The 17,094-nt window shown below is 35.1% G+C and overlaps 1 protein-coding gene across 1 annotated transcript; it reads left to right on the plus strand.

Annotated features, from left to right (window-relative positions):
* The first annotated feature begins 12,507 nt into the window (after positions 1-12,507).
* LOC136226204 (protein PSK SIMULATOR 1) lies at positions 12,508-15,484 on the plus strand. The gene is made up of 2 exons (XM_066014553.1): positions 12,508-12,671; positions 13,307-15,484. The coding sequence occupies exon 2, from the start codon at positions 13,339-13,341 to the stop codon at positions 15,088-15,090; it is 1,752 nt and encodes a 583-aa protein (XP_065870625.1). The 5' UTR covers positions 12,508-12,671; positions 13,307-13,338; the 3' UTR covers positions 15,091-15,484.
* The last annotated feature ends 1,610 nt before the right edge of the window (positions 15,485-17,094 follow it).

A 17,094-nucleotide genomic window follows, 5' to 3' on the forward strand; every position in this document is an offset into this window, starting at 1 on the left:
TTACTTGTGGGACACTAAAAGGTTGTACAGTTTAGTGGGAGGTCACTAAAAGGTTGTACAGTTTAGTGTGACAAAATTTTGGTTGTACACCAAAGTGTGATTACGGGTAAAGGTTGTACGCCACGTATGTAATTTACCCGGAGTTTGGAGGTTAATGGATGTGTGAGTTAAATGAGGTAATGGAAAGGGAAGGGAAGTGATGGAATGGAAAATTAAAAATTAACCTTGTTTAGGAGTTTATAGGATGTAAATGAGGTTAAATGTTTAACCTTGTTTGGGAGTTTAAATATGGAGGGGAATGGAGGTTAAATTTACTTTGCATAGACAATAAATTTTTAAAAAGTTTACGTTACTCCTATTAACCCCCAATTTGGAGGTTAGAGTTTGGAGGTTAGAGGAAGTAAACATTTAACCCCATTAACCTCCATTTACTCTCAAAAAATAACTTCCAAACAAGGTTAACTTAATACTTAACCTCCCATTACTCCCATTTACTCCCATTAACCTCCTCCCAAACAAGGGCTTAGATTCGAGTTGCTAATATTTGATAAATTAGGCTCTGTTTGATAACAACAAAAATCACTTGAATTAATAGATTAAGCACTTATTTAGTTTAAGTGTGTTTGATAATGGTTTTTTATTAACCACTTAAATTATTCAATTAAGCTACATATCACTTATTTTATTAAGTCAAAATATTTAACTTAAAATTTTAAGTTAAACATTATCAACTAATATTTTAATATTCAGCACTTATTTTTAATATTTATCAAACACCTATATCATTTAATAATTTCAGCACTTATAATATTCAACGCTTAAAATTCAGTACTTATTTTTTCATCACTTAATTTTCAGTTTTATCAAACGACACCTTAGTCTAATTTTATTAAGTATTAGATATTAAAATTGATTGTGTTTGAGTTAATTTGGATTAAATTGAACTTCTTTTCTAAATTCAAAGCCTAATTTGACCCTTAATTCAAAAAAAATTGCTCTAAAATGGTAGTGGTGGAGAAATTATATCTTGTTACCTGAATTTTTTACGTGTCCAAATTGTGAGATCAATCCGACGTCGTAACGAATTTACAAAACAAAACGGAAGTCAAACAGGTTCGGAGTCCGGCGAACCCGCTCTGATGCCCAAATCGGTTTATAATTAGATCAGATTAAAGTGTAAGAATTAGTTGAGAGATAGTAGTTAACGAACCGAACCATGTGCATCTACCTGTCTATTTATAGTGTTTGATTAGGTTAAGATTGTCATCTCTTTAGGGATCCTTATGAGTTTAGGATTCCTAGTCCCTCAAATAGTCTGAATCCTGTGAGGAATCCTTTATCTCGTAGGATTCTAGAAGTTTCTCTTGTGATTGGAGCTAAAGCCCTATTTGTTGATCTTGGGCCCTTTTAGGCGTCGTCGGGTCGCTCATTGTTGAACCTAGGCCCCTGTCGTTTAGATTTGGGATGCCAGTTTTCACACGTGGCCTTTTATCTCAGGAGGGTGAGAATGATGTCATCTATGTGATGTCAGATGTCCCCCACCCTACTTGGTATTTACATTCTTTCAGGATTTATTTTGTAATAGTTATTTTGCCAGGAGAACCTTTTGTGCTTTTTGTCCCTCAAAGTTGTCGTTTTGAAGCTTTAATGATGCCACCTATTTTAAGCTCTCAAAATTACTAACATGTCTGGTTGTGACTGGACTTGGGACTTCGTGCTTTTGCGGCTCATTTATGAGTACACCTGTGATGATGGAAAAAATCAGTGGTCTTTGGTCTTTTCGATTTCTCCATTCCCTTTATCTTCCTTTCTTTTGTTTACAATATTGGTTACTCCTTTCTTTTTTGATATTTTTTTCTTCTAAAGTATGTTCTGGTCCTTCTATCTTTTATTTCCTACTTTTCCTCATTCCATAGTTGGAGCGAGATCCTCTCGTGGTAAAGGTAAGAACCCTAGTAAGAAGAGTAATCTTCAAAAAAATAAAGAGGCTGAAAAGCCCAAGAAACACAGGGTTCCTCATTTGAAGAATTTTGAGCAACCCTCCACCTTTGATTAACTTACGCTGGCCACGCTGGTGTCCAAATTTTCCAAGTTTGCTCATCTCGAAGTTAGGGTTCCTTCCCTTGACTAAGTAATAACTGAAGCGCCAGATGGTCATTTGGGTTTTTACAGGATTTTCCTTCAAAATAGGGTTCGTCTCCCCTTCTCCGACAGCATTTTGAATGTCTTGGGAGAACTTGAGATATGTGTTGCTCAACTGTTTCCGAATGCATGGCTGGACCTTCTAGGTTTGGTTAAGGTTTGTGAGGATTTAGAGTATATGCTGACGCGGTCGGCATATCTGGAATCCTTATCAGAAAAAAAATGATGATTCTTTATGTGTTTCCAAGCTTTCCACTAATTTTCCCTCCTTTGTAAATGACAAGTGTTTTAATACTTGCTTCGTGTGTATCGCAGCCACGGCTTCAACTGTTGGAGATTTTGGACTTAATGATGAACCTTTGACAATTGTTCCCATTTCATATGGTGGTCCTGTTGATTCAGGCGAGATTCCAAATGAATCCCCCTTAGTCGAGGTGTTGGATGAGATTGAGACATTGGGTTCTTTTGAATGGATTAATTCTGAAGCCAGAGGGCGGAACTAAAACTGATATGCAGGTTGAAGTAGTAGTAACTTCTGTCGAGGCCGAATCTATGAATGCTTCTAAAGAGAATAAGCACAATTTTATAGAGACAATTGAGCTGCATATTGGGGCGGAGAACTATGATCAGTAAAAGGACAAGAATTTTTAGTGGTTCCGTGAAATTGCCACACATCCCCCGGCCTAAGATGAAGATTTGCATGTTGGGAGATGCTTAGCATGTTGATGAGGTTGAAACTGGAGCTTTAGCAATGGTTCCTTTTGGGAACACCGAAGGAAACACTGCAAAGGCTACTCAAGAGGATAGGATTGACAAGTCCTTAGGAAAATCCATTGTTATACCGGTGGTAAAACAAAAACATCATGCTAAGAAGAAGTCTTCTCAAGGTGGGGCTCCGCCAACTGCTGGTATACAAATTAGGGCTAAGCGGAGTGGTCCTTCTGCTTCTTTACCTTCATCCAAGAGGGCCAGGATTGCTCCAAGAGGAAGGGATCCTCTGCCTCTTACTGCCCCTCTTGCCCCCATACTGTGCTTTTCCCCTTCAGATTATAATGCCGTGTGCATTGCATCTGCTGCTCCCAAGGTAACTTATATTGATGCTGCTTCTAGTCGTGGAGAAGCTTCAAGTTGATCCCTAATGGGCCTCTCTAGATTCCTGCTGAAGCAGCCTTATCCCTAGAAGCTCTAAACCAATATGTTCAATTCAGCATATATAATGGGAGTTCTTTTATGGTGAATAAAACTCGTGCTTCTTTTTGCTGTTGTTTAGGATTTTCCTTCTGAATGCTTGTCTTTTTCATAGCTTTGGTTGGCTAGATATCAATCGGGACCTTGCCTGGAGTATCCGAGGATTGCTAAATCCCTTAGTTAATTGACAAGGATTCCCTCGGATACAAATTTGTTTGCTCAGGCTAGTGACCAATCGATGATTGATCAAAACAGCATTCATCAGGCTCAAGTTTATTGCCTTCTTTTGACTTTTGCTTTTGTGTTTAGCTATTTTTCCTTTCTCTGAATTGTGGTTGTTTCTTCTTTTGAATTTAGTAAATGTCTTCAAATGTGGAAGTTAATGAGTGCCTTAAGGATGCCCTTCATCGAAATGAGCAGTTGGAGGCTCGACACCAAATTTTAATTAGTATTCAGGCTGAGATTGATTTGAAGAAGGCTCATGAATTCCTGGCCTGTCGAGATGAAGAGATTGATGCCCTTCAACGTGAATTGTTGTTGAAGGATGAACAAATTGCATCAGCCAGGGAGTTAATAGAGAGCTATCATGCTAACTTAAACTGTTTTGAAGCGGACCTTGTGGTTGTACGAGCGGCCTAAGTGCAAGCTAAAAATAGGGCAAAGGCCTTTGAAGATGCTTGTCTTCGAAGTGAGTAAGAATCAGGGAAAGCTCTAGCTATCGCCAATGCCAATTTGTGAAGGTCCCAATAACAAAGTGAAAAAGTTCCAAGATGAACATGATAAGGCTGAGTCTCAGCTAGGGGATCTAGAGAGAAAGCTTTATGCTATTCAGGTATAGTCTGCTGAAGTCGCCACACATTTTTCTGCTCGGCTTACTGAGTTTGAGGAAAAATTGAAGTCATTTGGGGAAAAGCTGGAATCCTGTGTGCATGATTTACATGAAGCGAAGGTCGAAGCTTTGAGACTTAGAGATTTTTCAGAAAAGAAGTCTTCCAATATATCCCAACTTTGGGGAAAGCTATCTAATGAGTAGCAGAGTCATCTAGAAAAAGTGAGGAGTACCCATGAGATCGGTTTTGCCAGGCTAAACTGTTATCAAGTGAAGATGCCGAGGACAATTAGGGAGAAGTACCTTGATGTTGATCTGTAGATTTGGGTGAACATTCAGGCTCCTCATGATAGGGAGCCATATCATGAGTTCGACCCTTCATTCCCAGCACCTTAGGGCATTCTTATTGTTGATCTTCCATTGGAGTCTGATTCTGAGTTTGATGAGGATGAGATGTTAGTATTGGGCTCTTGTCCTTATGTTGTAACTTCATTTTTGTTTGTATTGTTTTTTTAACAATTTATAAATGAAGTGCATTATTTAACCATCTACTTTCTTCTACAAGTGTGTATGAAGCATCCCTTTTTAACCATACGGTCCATTTGTTTGTTCTGTGTCATGGTTATTTTGAGAAAGTGCCTCATTTAGCTTGTTTTTAGAGCAAGTGTATTATATCAAAGAATCTTTTCGACTTAAGACCTTTGATCTAAATCCTTTGCATGCATATGATTGACCTTTAATATAGTTGATTAAGGAATTCTTGATTAATTTACTCAATAGTATGATTGTAAAATGTCTTTATTGATACGTCGAAGCAATGGAAACTAGTACATATCACTATGTTAAAATAAAGCATAATAAATAAAGTACTTGTCAAACCAGAAGGATATCGAGCCAGCCAAAGCTGTAGAAACACAACTAAAGTGAGGAAACGTATACCAAAGACAGACAAATAAAATGTAAAGGAATAAATAAACTTACATTATAAGTTATAAACTTGGTATATGGATTTAAATCCTCTTGAGGAATAGTTACTTCCTTCAAAATCCACATGGGCTATTCAGGAGTAAGGCCTGGAACATTCCTCCACTTGGAATAGTAGTTGAAGAGACAAATAAAGCTTCAGGGGCAATAGAGGATCCATGTGGAGGAGCAAGCGAAGAGCAAAGCAAAGGATCAGGTCCGACAGATGAAAAACAAAGCAAAGGTTTTATAGGTTCAATAGGTGAAGAGCAAAACAAAGGATTAAGTTAGGCAAGCAAAGAGCAAAGCAAAGGATGGAGCCTAACAACAGGTCCACCCCGCAATAAAAGATCTCCCCCAAGAGGAGCCACCTTAGGTCTTTTAAAAGAGGGGGCAGGCTCGGTAGTTACGGCTCATTTGGTGCCAATCTTAACCCAAGTAGCCTTGACAGGTTGAGCTCCAACTTTTGAAGACTGAACTCCTCCCTTAGAAGACTTCTCCTTTAATGGATCTTTTTCCTTCGGCATCACCATTTGCTCGACATTCTTCCTTAAAGACTTACTAGTCACTAACCTCTGGTTTTCAGCAATAACTCCTGCTTCATCAGCCACTTCCGCATCAATAGCAACTTTTGCTTTGGCAATAACTTCTTCAGCATGAAAAAATGGCTCATCATTTGAAATAAGAAGTGATGTAGGTTTGGCCTGAGCTTTGGGTAAACCTGTTGGCTCAAAGAAAGAGATAGGAATAGCCATAATAGGCTCGACATTGTGCCCAACATGTTCGGCGGAACAAGTAGAGGTTGTTATAAAGGTCCTCGAATAAACAAAAATTATTAATAACAGTTTGAAAGCTCTAAAGGCAAAACCCAAAAATCTCATAAACTCACCAAAAGGAGAAGCCACAATCCTATCCAAAGACACACCCACAGAACTAAACGAGCCTGAAGCAGCAGGCGAAGCAGTTAAACCAGTGGGAAGTAACACCGATGAATCATGAGCAACCTTAGCCTCCTCTTTAGCTATTTTTCACATAGCCAGTTGACAAGCTAGCAATTTTTCCAAACACTACCCATGTTAGAACATGCACACACAAGAATCAACAAATTAAAACAATAAGTTGGAATTATTACAAACCTGTAAATAGTTGAGTATACTGAGCAGTCCCTTCCCTATGAATTACACCATGTGAATCCATAAGTACAAATGGCTTATCTTCGGCCATATAACTCAGCAATTGTTCCCGAGAAAAAGAAAGCATTAACCCATTCAGACACTCGTACATAAATTGCTCTTCGAGATAGAAAGGAACCAATTCACGGAAGTTGTCCTTCTTCATCAGAACAGTGTTCCAAGAGGTCTAAAATAGGAACCCATTCGGGTATAATGCTCCATCCAAGATTCGCCCTCCATCGTCCTTCGGTAAGAAAATCCAGAACTAATAAGGTCTGAAATTCTTGTTGTTGGAAGGCTTATTTGAAACAAAAGAAAGATGATTCAAATGAGACTTCAAAATCCAAAAGGAGTCATCAATATTCCTGATCATAGGGGTCCAAAAATGGCGAAACAAGGGCCTAGTTAAATCAAATCTTCACATATTTTGACTAAACCCAGAAGGTTTAGTCAACCATTTGGAGACAACTACTCTTGACATATTTCCAACTCATTCAGAACATTCACGACACCAGCAAGGAAAGGGAGATGAACCTCGTTCTCTAAAAACATCTCGTAAAAGCCCAAAAATCCTTTTGGAGTAATGGTTATTACCTAACTGCATCGGAGGTGCAAATCCTAGGTGGGAAAATTCAGGATAACGAGTCACCAACTTTGTAACGGCAAGGTCGTCCATGGTAGAGGTCTGTTCATAATTTTGAAGATTGGGGATAATAGGCCTCTTTGATTCTCCAGAGGTCGTACCCTTCTCACATCGTGATTTCTTACAACCCGTTCGAAACAATGAACAAAGAAAAAGAAGAGATGCAAAAGTAAAGAAATCAAGGACTTACTAGGACATGCGAGTTATAAAAAACCTTGCAATTAGGGAAGATGACCACTTTCAAAACTCAAAAACTAAACATAAAACAGAGTAGAGAGGCATTGGAATCAAAGAATTCCATTGGTCCTCAACAATCGAAAAATGAAAGGAAGAAAGCATATAGTAACATTGGAATCAAAGAAGCCTATATGTCCTCAATGATCAAAAAGTGGTGAGACAATAAAAAACTATAGAGGATAAATGAATAAAATATCTTTATAAGAGCAGTGGAAAAGACATAAGAAACGCCCGAAAAAGAAAATTAATGAAGAGATAGACAGAAGATGGGAAGCCAAAAGCACATAATCATAAAACACAACAACCACTTTTCAAGACAAATGTGACCCGTGTAGATTCCTAGGCCAATTAAGAGGATGATACATTGGCAAAGCGTGGGAAGAAAATCATCTGAAATAATAAGCACAAATCCAATACGTGCAATCAACAAGGAAAACACAAAAATCGGTCTTTTCTTTTCTCCCTTATACCCCTACAATCCTGAAAGAATTGGTAAGTTAAAAGGGGGACATATTGTATCATGCAAAATGACATCACACACGTAACATCAGCACCTCCCTTTTAGGCAAATACGTCACATGCAATAGAGTCTGCCTAAGGGCGGTCTCGGAAGCTTCAGTCTCCTATAAACAAAGGAACATTCGAGAAACACTATAGTTCCACATGACAAAGGATTCCTCCTAGGACTAAGACTCCTTACGAGACACGAAAATCCTCACCTTATAAGGGTTCCTAGTTAGTAAAAGCCTCGACATAAAAAAAAACCCTATATATAAACAGGTGTATAGACACACGATACAGTACATTAACTATTATTTTACAACTAGTCCATACTCTCCAACCCTTCCTAAATCGTCAACTGATTTAGACATTAGAGCGGGTTCGCCGAATTCCTACCCCATCTGACCTGCAATTATGTGTTATATATTGATATTAAGGAAGTTCGTCGAGACGTTTGGACGTGTATACAAAATTCAGATACTCAGTTATCAAAAGGCATTACACTTCTATAAAATTAACTTACATTTTAAGTTTCTTCATTTATTCTTTTTAAGTTTCAAATTATCAAAGTGGACATATTATTTTATCATATAATTATAATTTAATCATGCTATTGACATTCAAATTTATTACTTTTCTTTCAACACAAATCTGAAATTCATGATGAATTGTTTTATTATTCTATTTAATGTTGAGTAAATTTGGAATGATATTAATAATTAATTTATTAAAATTTATGTATAAGAGCATTTTTTTAATACAAGCAATTTTAAAAGTTATAACACATCATTTTAAAATAAAATATTTTATTTTATCTTTTATCTACATCGTTTGACAACTTCTTTTAAAAAAAATATTCAATGCTAATTTAGCAACTCTAAAAATTATTTAAATAAGCCCACAAATCATTATTTTATAAATAATTTATTTTAATTATAAATATTGTTATTAAAAATACATCAAAAATAAATAATTAAATCATTTTTTATATTAAAAAAAAGTAAAGCTGTCAAAAAGTGCCAAAAAATCGCAACATTGCCATAAAATACTAAACAACTCTTGTTACTCTAATAAAAACACTCTTTACAAGCACCCTAGGTAAATTACACCCATGATTACTAAACTTTACTCATTTAACATTGTGGTTACTAAACTTCAATTCTTAACATTATGACCATCGAACATTACACTTTTTAACACCGGTGGCCACTTAACGTCTCAAAATGACCGTTGACGGCCTCAAAATAAAAAATTCAAAGAGTTAATGATATTCTAAGAAACTTTAATTCTTAAAAAATTTCATTTTGAGGTCATTTAGGTGTTTTTTGGTCAGTAGATAGAGTGAATTCGTAGAGAGAGAAAGCTTCAAAAAAGGTGATTTTGGAAAATAAAAAATATGGTTTCATGGTAAATGTCGTTCTGAACAACTTTAATTCTTGAATATTTTTATTTTGAGATCGTTACCGGTCATTTTGAGGAATTAGTTAAAGTTTAATGGTCACTGGTGTTAAAAAGAATAAATTTCAATTGTTAACCGTTAAGAATTGAAGTTCAAAGGTCACAATGTTAATGAATAAAGTTCAGTGGCCATGGGTATAATTTACCCCAAGCACCCTCCACTTCATCAAACACCTTATTATGCCATAAGAGCATCTCCAATAGAGGTTGCTCTAAAGAGAGCCAAAAATTGACACATCATACTAAAATGTAATATTTTATTAATTTAGTAATCCATATCACTTTTGACAACTTTTATTTAAAAATGTTCCAATAGTAAAAAAATTTTAAAAGTTGTCACAATGACCCCACAAATCATTGCTTAATATATAATTTATTTAATTATAAATATTGTCAACCAATAGTGAAATGAGAGAGAAATTCATTAAAAAGGTGAACCAATAGTATTCAGTGGCGGAGCCAGAGCTCAAAGTCCGGAGGGGCTCCATTACATGAAGATTTTTTTTCTCAATAACAACTTAAGGCTTTGATTCATAGTAGTAAAATCAAAATTTTCAAATTTTTGATAATATAAGGGTAAATTTGATCATAGTTGGAAACATTAAGGTACAAAACAACTAAGATTTAATATAAAGTAAGGATAAGGTGCAAAAATACTCTAATGTTTACATCTAAGAACAATTTTACCCCTAACATCTAAAATGATGCAATTTTACCTTTAACGGCCAAGAGCAATTTTATCCGTAACGTCGACAAGTTTGGTCAATTGGAGAAATTATTCATCAAATTGTCTTCCCGGTCATGAATTTTGTAACTAAAAAAATACAATTAAAAATAATAAAGGAGAATGAGGTTAATAATGATTAAAAATGATACTTAATATTTTTAAAGGAGAATGATGTTTAAGGGAAAAAATTAATATGAGATAAAAAAAAAGCAAAGAGAGGGGGATTCGAATATAGGATCAATTGGATGTAGAGATTCCTTTAATTATCACTACAACCAACTATGCAAACTTAGTTTTATGTCATATAATCACATTCTATATTATAAGTATTAATTTTAATTATTTTGGAGGGGCTGCTCGGGACTGAACCATTGTTCGTCAAGGGTGTTCCGGAGGGTCGGGAGACCCTCCCCTACCCCCCTAGCTCCGCCCCTGATAGTATTCAAGTAAATTAATTTTTTATATTAAAAAACGTTTGGCAACCTTGAAGCAAGGTTGCCAAAAATTGACAATATTTTAGTAACTTTTTTGACACCCACCATAGTTGCCAAACTAAATGCCACATCAGCTTGACACTCTTTTAAACACCCTTTATCGGAGATGCTCTAACTATCCTCAATTAAGAAAATCTATTTAAATAATGAGCGATCAACTTCAAACTTACAAGAGAATCAAACAAAAACTATAAATTTGTCCATTTAATTTTTTTTATAAACTTCAAAAAGTGAAGATCAAAGTTTGTATGATCCTAGAATTATAGGCCTCCAGTAATTTGGTAGCTTAGGCAGCTCCCATCTTTCATTTTTTTTACAAATTTAAATTTAATATATATAAAATATAATTAATTATTGACTGAACAAAAAAACCAATTGAAGATCAAACTTTTTAGCAATTCACAGAAAACAAAACAATTAATTGTTATATTATTATTAGATTATGTCTAAATTTATCCTTATGGTTATTAGGTGAAAATTGATTTACCTCTTATGTATAAAATAATCTAATTTCAAGTCTCATTAATGAAAGATTAGTTTTGTTTCCTGTGCAATTTTATGTTCTAACTATCCTTCAACCTCTAGCATTCTGACCACCTAACAAGGTTTTTCTGTTACCAAAAAAATCCATCCACCGTTAATGACATAGAAATAGTATTGTCTGGTGAATCTTAAGCTTAAAATTGTATTATTTTATATGTATATGCTAAATTTGCTTCTCTCCCATAACTATATGGTTAAATTTACTCAGGCATATTATTGTTGAAAGAAAAGTTGTGAAATAAATTACGAAGCCCCTTGTTGTGCTATTGTTATTAAGAGACGATGACTAAAAAAAAAAAAAAGACAATTCATGTTATTGTAATCGATCGGTTAATTTAATAGAATGTATTCTTGTTTTTCTATATATGATTACTATTAAATTTGATTCTCATATAATAATTATTTACGGAGATAATTTTTCAATAATTGAAAGCCCAATAATTATTATTATATTATAATTAAAATTAATTCTGAATGTTATAAAAAAGAATTTAAATATTTTTGGATTTAAGGTCTTTCTGTTTAGGGAGGCCCTAAGCGACACCCTATATGCGGCCTGCCGTGGAGCTGCCCCTAAAATCTGTGAATCTTAAAGCAAATATAGTTCTTGATGATTTCTATTATTTAATTTGTTTTTTTATGGATTTGTTATTTAATTTGTTAAATTCAAAACAATGGAAGGAAATTCGATTTGATTTTGTTTTAAAAGAAAGGAGAGAGATTGCTAGAGAGAAGGTCCCTTCTCTCTACATCTCCAGCCCTCCTCCACCACCGCCTCCCACCTCCTTCGCTTTCTGTTTCTTTCTTCTCCCCCACCTCTTTTAAACCACCGACTCTCTTTTTGTTTGCCTTCCTTTTACTGCTGTCTAGTTGAGAAGAAAGAATGAAGCTTGTCTTCCCTCTTCCTCCTCCCACCGTTTTCATTTTTTCTGTTTTTGTAGTTATTTTCTTTTGTTTGTGTCCGTTTTTTAGTTGGATCCTATATACTTCATCGTATCTCTGTATCCGTTTGAACTGCGCTTGTTGGTTAAACTTTCTGGTTTTGTAACCTTTTCTGTTTTAGCAAGGACAGAAACAGTAGATTTTATCCGTAGATCACTAGATCTACGTGATTGCAAAAGAAAAGACTAAGATCCGAAGGTTCAGAATGATTCAAAGGCTGAAAATTGGACTACATTTGCTTTGCGGCGAATTTGGAGTTACGATCTATATATGGTTCAAATGTTGTTTATATTTAATGTACCTTTAATGATTTTTTTTTACTTTTAATAGTCATTTTCTTACCCTCGTGGACTATGTATTAGGCTTTGCCTATATGTATGTTAGGTTTTATTCCTTACTAGTCTCTTATGTACTTGCAATTTTATGATTTAATGAAATATTAACATTACTATATAAAAAAACAATGGAAGGAAATTAAAAAGATGAAAAGAATAGGGGTGAGAAACATAAATAAGAAGAAAGAAAGGAGTTAAGAGAAAAGGATAGGATGCACTAACATCTTTATTTAAAAAATTAATTACACTAATTTTGGTGTTTCCTTTCTTTAGCAATTTTGGGCTTCTTTTGCTTTTAGCTTTGGCCATGTGGCTATTATAGTCCCTCCCTCCCTCCCTCCACTCTTCTCTTTTACTGCTGCTTCCTACCTCCTTCCTTTCTGCTCTCTTTTCATTAACTTTTCTCCATCTCTTAATTTTTCTTTAATTTCTTTTTTTATTATTATTTTTTCCCCAATAATTCCTCCCACTTACTTCCTCCTCTGTTCATGTGATCGGTAAGCTTTCTCTTCCTCTTTGATCCTCTTCTTCTTTATCATTTTGATTTTTCTATTTGGATGCTGTAATTTTATCACGGATTTTTCTCACCTTTTGGCCTTTAAGGTTTCCTTTTTTAGATTACTTTCTTGTTGGCAACTATTCTAGAAAAATTTCGTGTTTTTTTTTTCAATTTCTGGATAATCGATCTAGCGGTTGAAGTAATTTGTAAACAGAATGAGAATTGGTAAGTAAATCAGATTGAAATAGAAGTGTGAGGAGAAGAAATTCAGAAATTAGAACTATTTGAGTTTCAAAATAAAGCAAATAGTTAAGAAAATTGTAGAGGATTTGTTTCTTGCTTTCTTCTCTTTTAGTTTGTTTGTTGCATAAAAGTTTAGATTTAGTTCTTAAAGTTTATGAGTATATTTTTTTGGAAAAGGAAATTTATTCCAGAAAGCTTTTGTGAACAGTGTACTCTTGGACTAACTTGGGTAGATATAAACACTTATACTAGACATGCGTTTCCGCAAAAAGTTAATTTTGGCAGTTCTATTAAATGTTGATTGATTTGATCACTGGTTGTTTTGAGTCCTTAACTGCCTATTCGATTGATTTTGATCTGTGATTCAGCTTATAATTCTCTTCTTTATAGATCCTTTCAAGCAGACTCTGCAGGAGTAAGAGATGGTTGCAGAGTCTTGGTTTCGTGGATTCTGGAAGATTCCACGGAAGCATGAGTCTGGATCCGAGAAGGAATTGATTGGTGTTCTTGCCTTTGAAGTTGCTAGCCTGATGTCTAAGCTAGTTCATCTATGGCAATCATTGAGTGATAAACAGGTTCTTAAATTGAGAGAGGACATATCAAAATCTATGGGCTTAAAAAAGCTTGTATCAGAGGATGACGATTTCATTGCGGGTCTGATTTATGCAGAGTTGATTGAGAGTATGGTACATGTTGTGAAATCTGTGATCAGATTGGGCAAAAAATGTTCTGATCCTGGCCTGAAGAGTTTCGAGCATGTTTTTGATGACTTGATAAATTGCGGTGCTGACCCATTTGGGTGGGAATTTACATATAGGAAGATGGATAAGAAGGTTAAGAAGATGGAGCGTTTCATTTCAATCAATGCTTCTCTGTATCAAGAGATGGAAATGCTTGCAGATATTGAGCAGACTGTTAAGAGAATGAAAGGCAGTGATCCTGAACCAGAGAATTTACTTGATTATCAGAAGAAGCTTGTGTGGAAGCAGCATGAAGTCAAGAATTTGAAGGAGATCTCACTTTGGAATAGAACATATGATTACACACTCCGTCTTTTAGTGAGATCATTGTTCACCATATTCACTAGAATCAACCATGTTTTTGGTAATAATATGATAGTTTCTTCTGGGTACTCAAAAAATTTGAATAGCAATCATATTCATCAACTCCAGTCAGTTTCTACTCAATTGTCAGATCAGCCTTCTGAGGGCAGTAGTATTTCTAGATTTTCATCTGGCCCCCTTGGTGGGTTTATTTCAAAATCAAAAACCAAGAAAACCAATAATTTTTATTCTGGTCCTCTTGGTGGTCCAACCACAAGACAACCAGTCCCTGCTTCTGGAAAGAATAGGAATCTGAACTTTTTTTCAGGTCCGCTCGGAAAGTCAACAACGAAATCAGGTCCAATTTCAGGAATAAATAGAAGCAGCAAGCATCACTCAACCAACCTTCAAGGGAAGAAACCTTCTACAAAACCGAATAGGTTGACTCAAGTCGGACCTTTTAAGGGGTGCATGGTGGCAGCAAATAGTTCTCCGGTTGCTAATTGCTACATAAGTTCAACTGCTGCTCAATCAGGCAGAGAAAATAACAACATTCGTGATCTTTCGGAGGGAAGCAGGTCATCATTATTCGGTTCACAGTTTAAGATGTTGCATGCTCGTCCTGGAACTCTTGGTGCTGCTGCTTTAGCACTTCACTATGCAAATGTTATTGTTGTAATTGAAAAGCTAGCTGCATCTCCTCACTTAATTGGTCATGATGCAAGAGATGACCTGTATAATATGTTGCCTATGAACGTGAAAACTGCAATAAGAGCAAGGCTGAAGCCGTACTCTAAGAGCTTGGCTTCGTCAATTTATGATTCTTCTCTTGCAGACGAATGGATGGAGGCTATGTCATCAATATTGGAATGGCTGGCTCCACTTGCTCACAACATGATAAGATGGCAATCAGAACGAAGTTTTGAGCAGCAGAACTTTGTTTCTAGGACAAATGTCCTCCTGGTACAGACTCTTTACTTTGCAAATCAGGAAAAGACGGAAGCAACAATAACTGAGCTTCTGGTTGGTCTAAATTACGTGTGGCGATTTGGGCGAGAAGTCAATGCAAAAACTTTGCAGGAATGTGCTAGCGGTAGAGTGTTTGATGAATTTATGGAGCTTGATAAGTAAGGAGATCATGAATGCTGTACCAATTTCGTTACAGCTGATTGGATTTGAGGATTGCATATGGGTTGATGACTGTAGGTCCTGAGGCTTCTCTCTTTCAAAGATGTATACCCTGCATTCTCTTTTGAAATTTTACGCCAAAAAAAGCATTCTTAGCGAGTTGAAGGTATAGTATTGAGCATTTCAAAAACTAATATGTGTTCTTCCTTTTGTGAGTGAAGATATCCATCCCTCTTTTTTAGCCACTGAAGACGGTGGCTTCTCTATCCTCTGCCTTGTGAAGTTAGTGTAGCCTTATTAATGTAGCTGTTGTGTATATTTACTAGTGTTATCTATGTTTAGTTATTGTAAATTTTTACCTGATAAAGTTTTTAATCAAATATATGATGGTTGAGCATACTTACTCTTTGTTTGATTTGTTGAATGAAATATATAGGCTCCATTAATCGTGTTTTGCAATACCAAACGGCACAGAAATAGAATCTCTACTGCTTAAGATTGTTTTATTAGTTAGATTTCTGAGTGCTTCCTATACTTGTATTTTCTAAGATTGACAAAGTATTTAGTCTCACATTCTACTCAGAAAGCACACGTGATGTTTTACTTGTACATATACGAGCAGAGCAATGTGTTGCTGCTCTATGATTGTTTTGTTTTGACGTATTCAATAATTTAGGCTGCTTTGCTTTGTCTAATCTTTGACTAGTTTCCTGGCCTCCATGGACTTTTTTTACTCAGCCGTCTATGTTGAGATGACAGATCCTACTAGGATTACTCGAATCCTTTGGGGCTACGGATATGGATATACTTCTATGGAATGCTTTGCTAAGTTTATTTTAAGTTGTTTTTATTATTAAAATAATGTTAGGTTTATTTATTGAATTGCAATGTCATTAATTATCAGAAGTTATACAAGACATTCCATTCTAGTTTGCATTTTAAACTATAACCTTGGTTTTTGTTATCATCCATATGTGATAGTGAAAATGAATATTTGAGATTCCATTCATATATAATAGAGATTTGGCTTACCTGGTTGTTGACCGGATCCTCACTAATATCAAATATTAGTTCGGTTTGTCTTTGTTGGTCCAATTTGAATTTATAAGAAAAAACTGCAAATCTTTATCTTCAAAGAGCTTTAGAAGAATCAAAGGCATCTCATATTGCTTAGAAATCACTTTATAGTAATATTTAGGGTTAAGGTGCCAAAATACCCCTAACGTTTTGGATCAGGAGCAATTTTACCCCTAACGTCTAAAATGGTGCAATTTTACCCCTAATGTTGGAAGCCAATAGCAATTTTACCCCTAACGTTGATAAATTGGGTCAATTTGAGAAATAATTCATCAAACTGTCTATTCGGTCATGAATCTTGTCATCTACACTTCACACATGTGTTATTTTATCAGTAACAAATCATAAACATATATTGGGATGTGAAAAAAAATAAGAAAAGAATATTAAAAATATACTGTATTTTGTACGAATTAGACAATAAAAATTCAAAAAATTCACCGAATTTATAAATATTAATCTCCAATTTTATTATTAAATTACAAAAAAAACATCATATCATTTTTTTTAGAACAAATTGATATGCAACTGGTGCAAAATAAAGAAAAAAAAATGATTGTATTTTATAATAGTGTCTGAAATTGATCCAATTTATCAACGTTAAGGGTAAAATTGCTCTTGGCTACAAACATTAGGGGTAAAATTGCACCATTTTAGACATTAGGGGTAAAATTGCTCATGACCCAAAACGTTAGGGGTATTTTTGCACCTTAACCCTAATATTTATAAGGAGGTCCTTACATACTTGGATGTGCTCCAAGAGGTACCCTACTTTTGTGAAAATGTGATGCCCTACTTGATGCTTGACCACCACACGCACGTCGGCGTGTGTGCCGGGTTGGGCATGGTGTGAAATCTAAATTTTTTTAGGAAAAATAATAATATTTTTATTTAATTAATTTAATTCGGAATTGTTTATTTAAATATTTT

Source organism: Euphorbia lathyris, chromosome 4, assembly GCF_963576675.1.
Source record: "Euphorbia lathyris chromosome 4, ddEupLath1.1, whole genome shotgun sequence".
Classification (NCBI taxonomy): domain Eukaryota; kingdom Viridiplantae; phylum Streptophyta; class Magnoliopsida; order Malpighiales; family Euphorbiaceae; genus Euphorbia; species Euphorbia lathyris.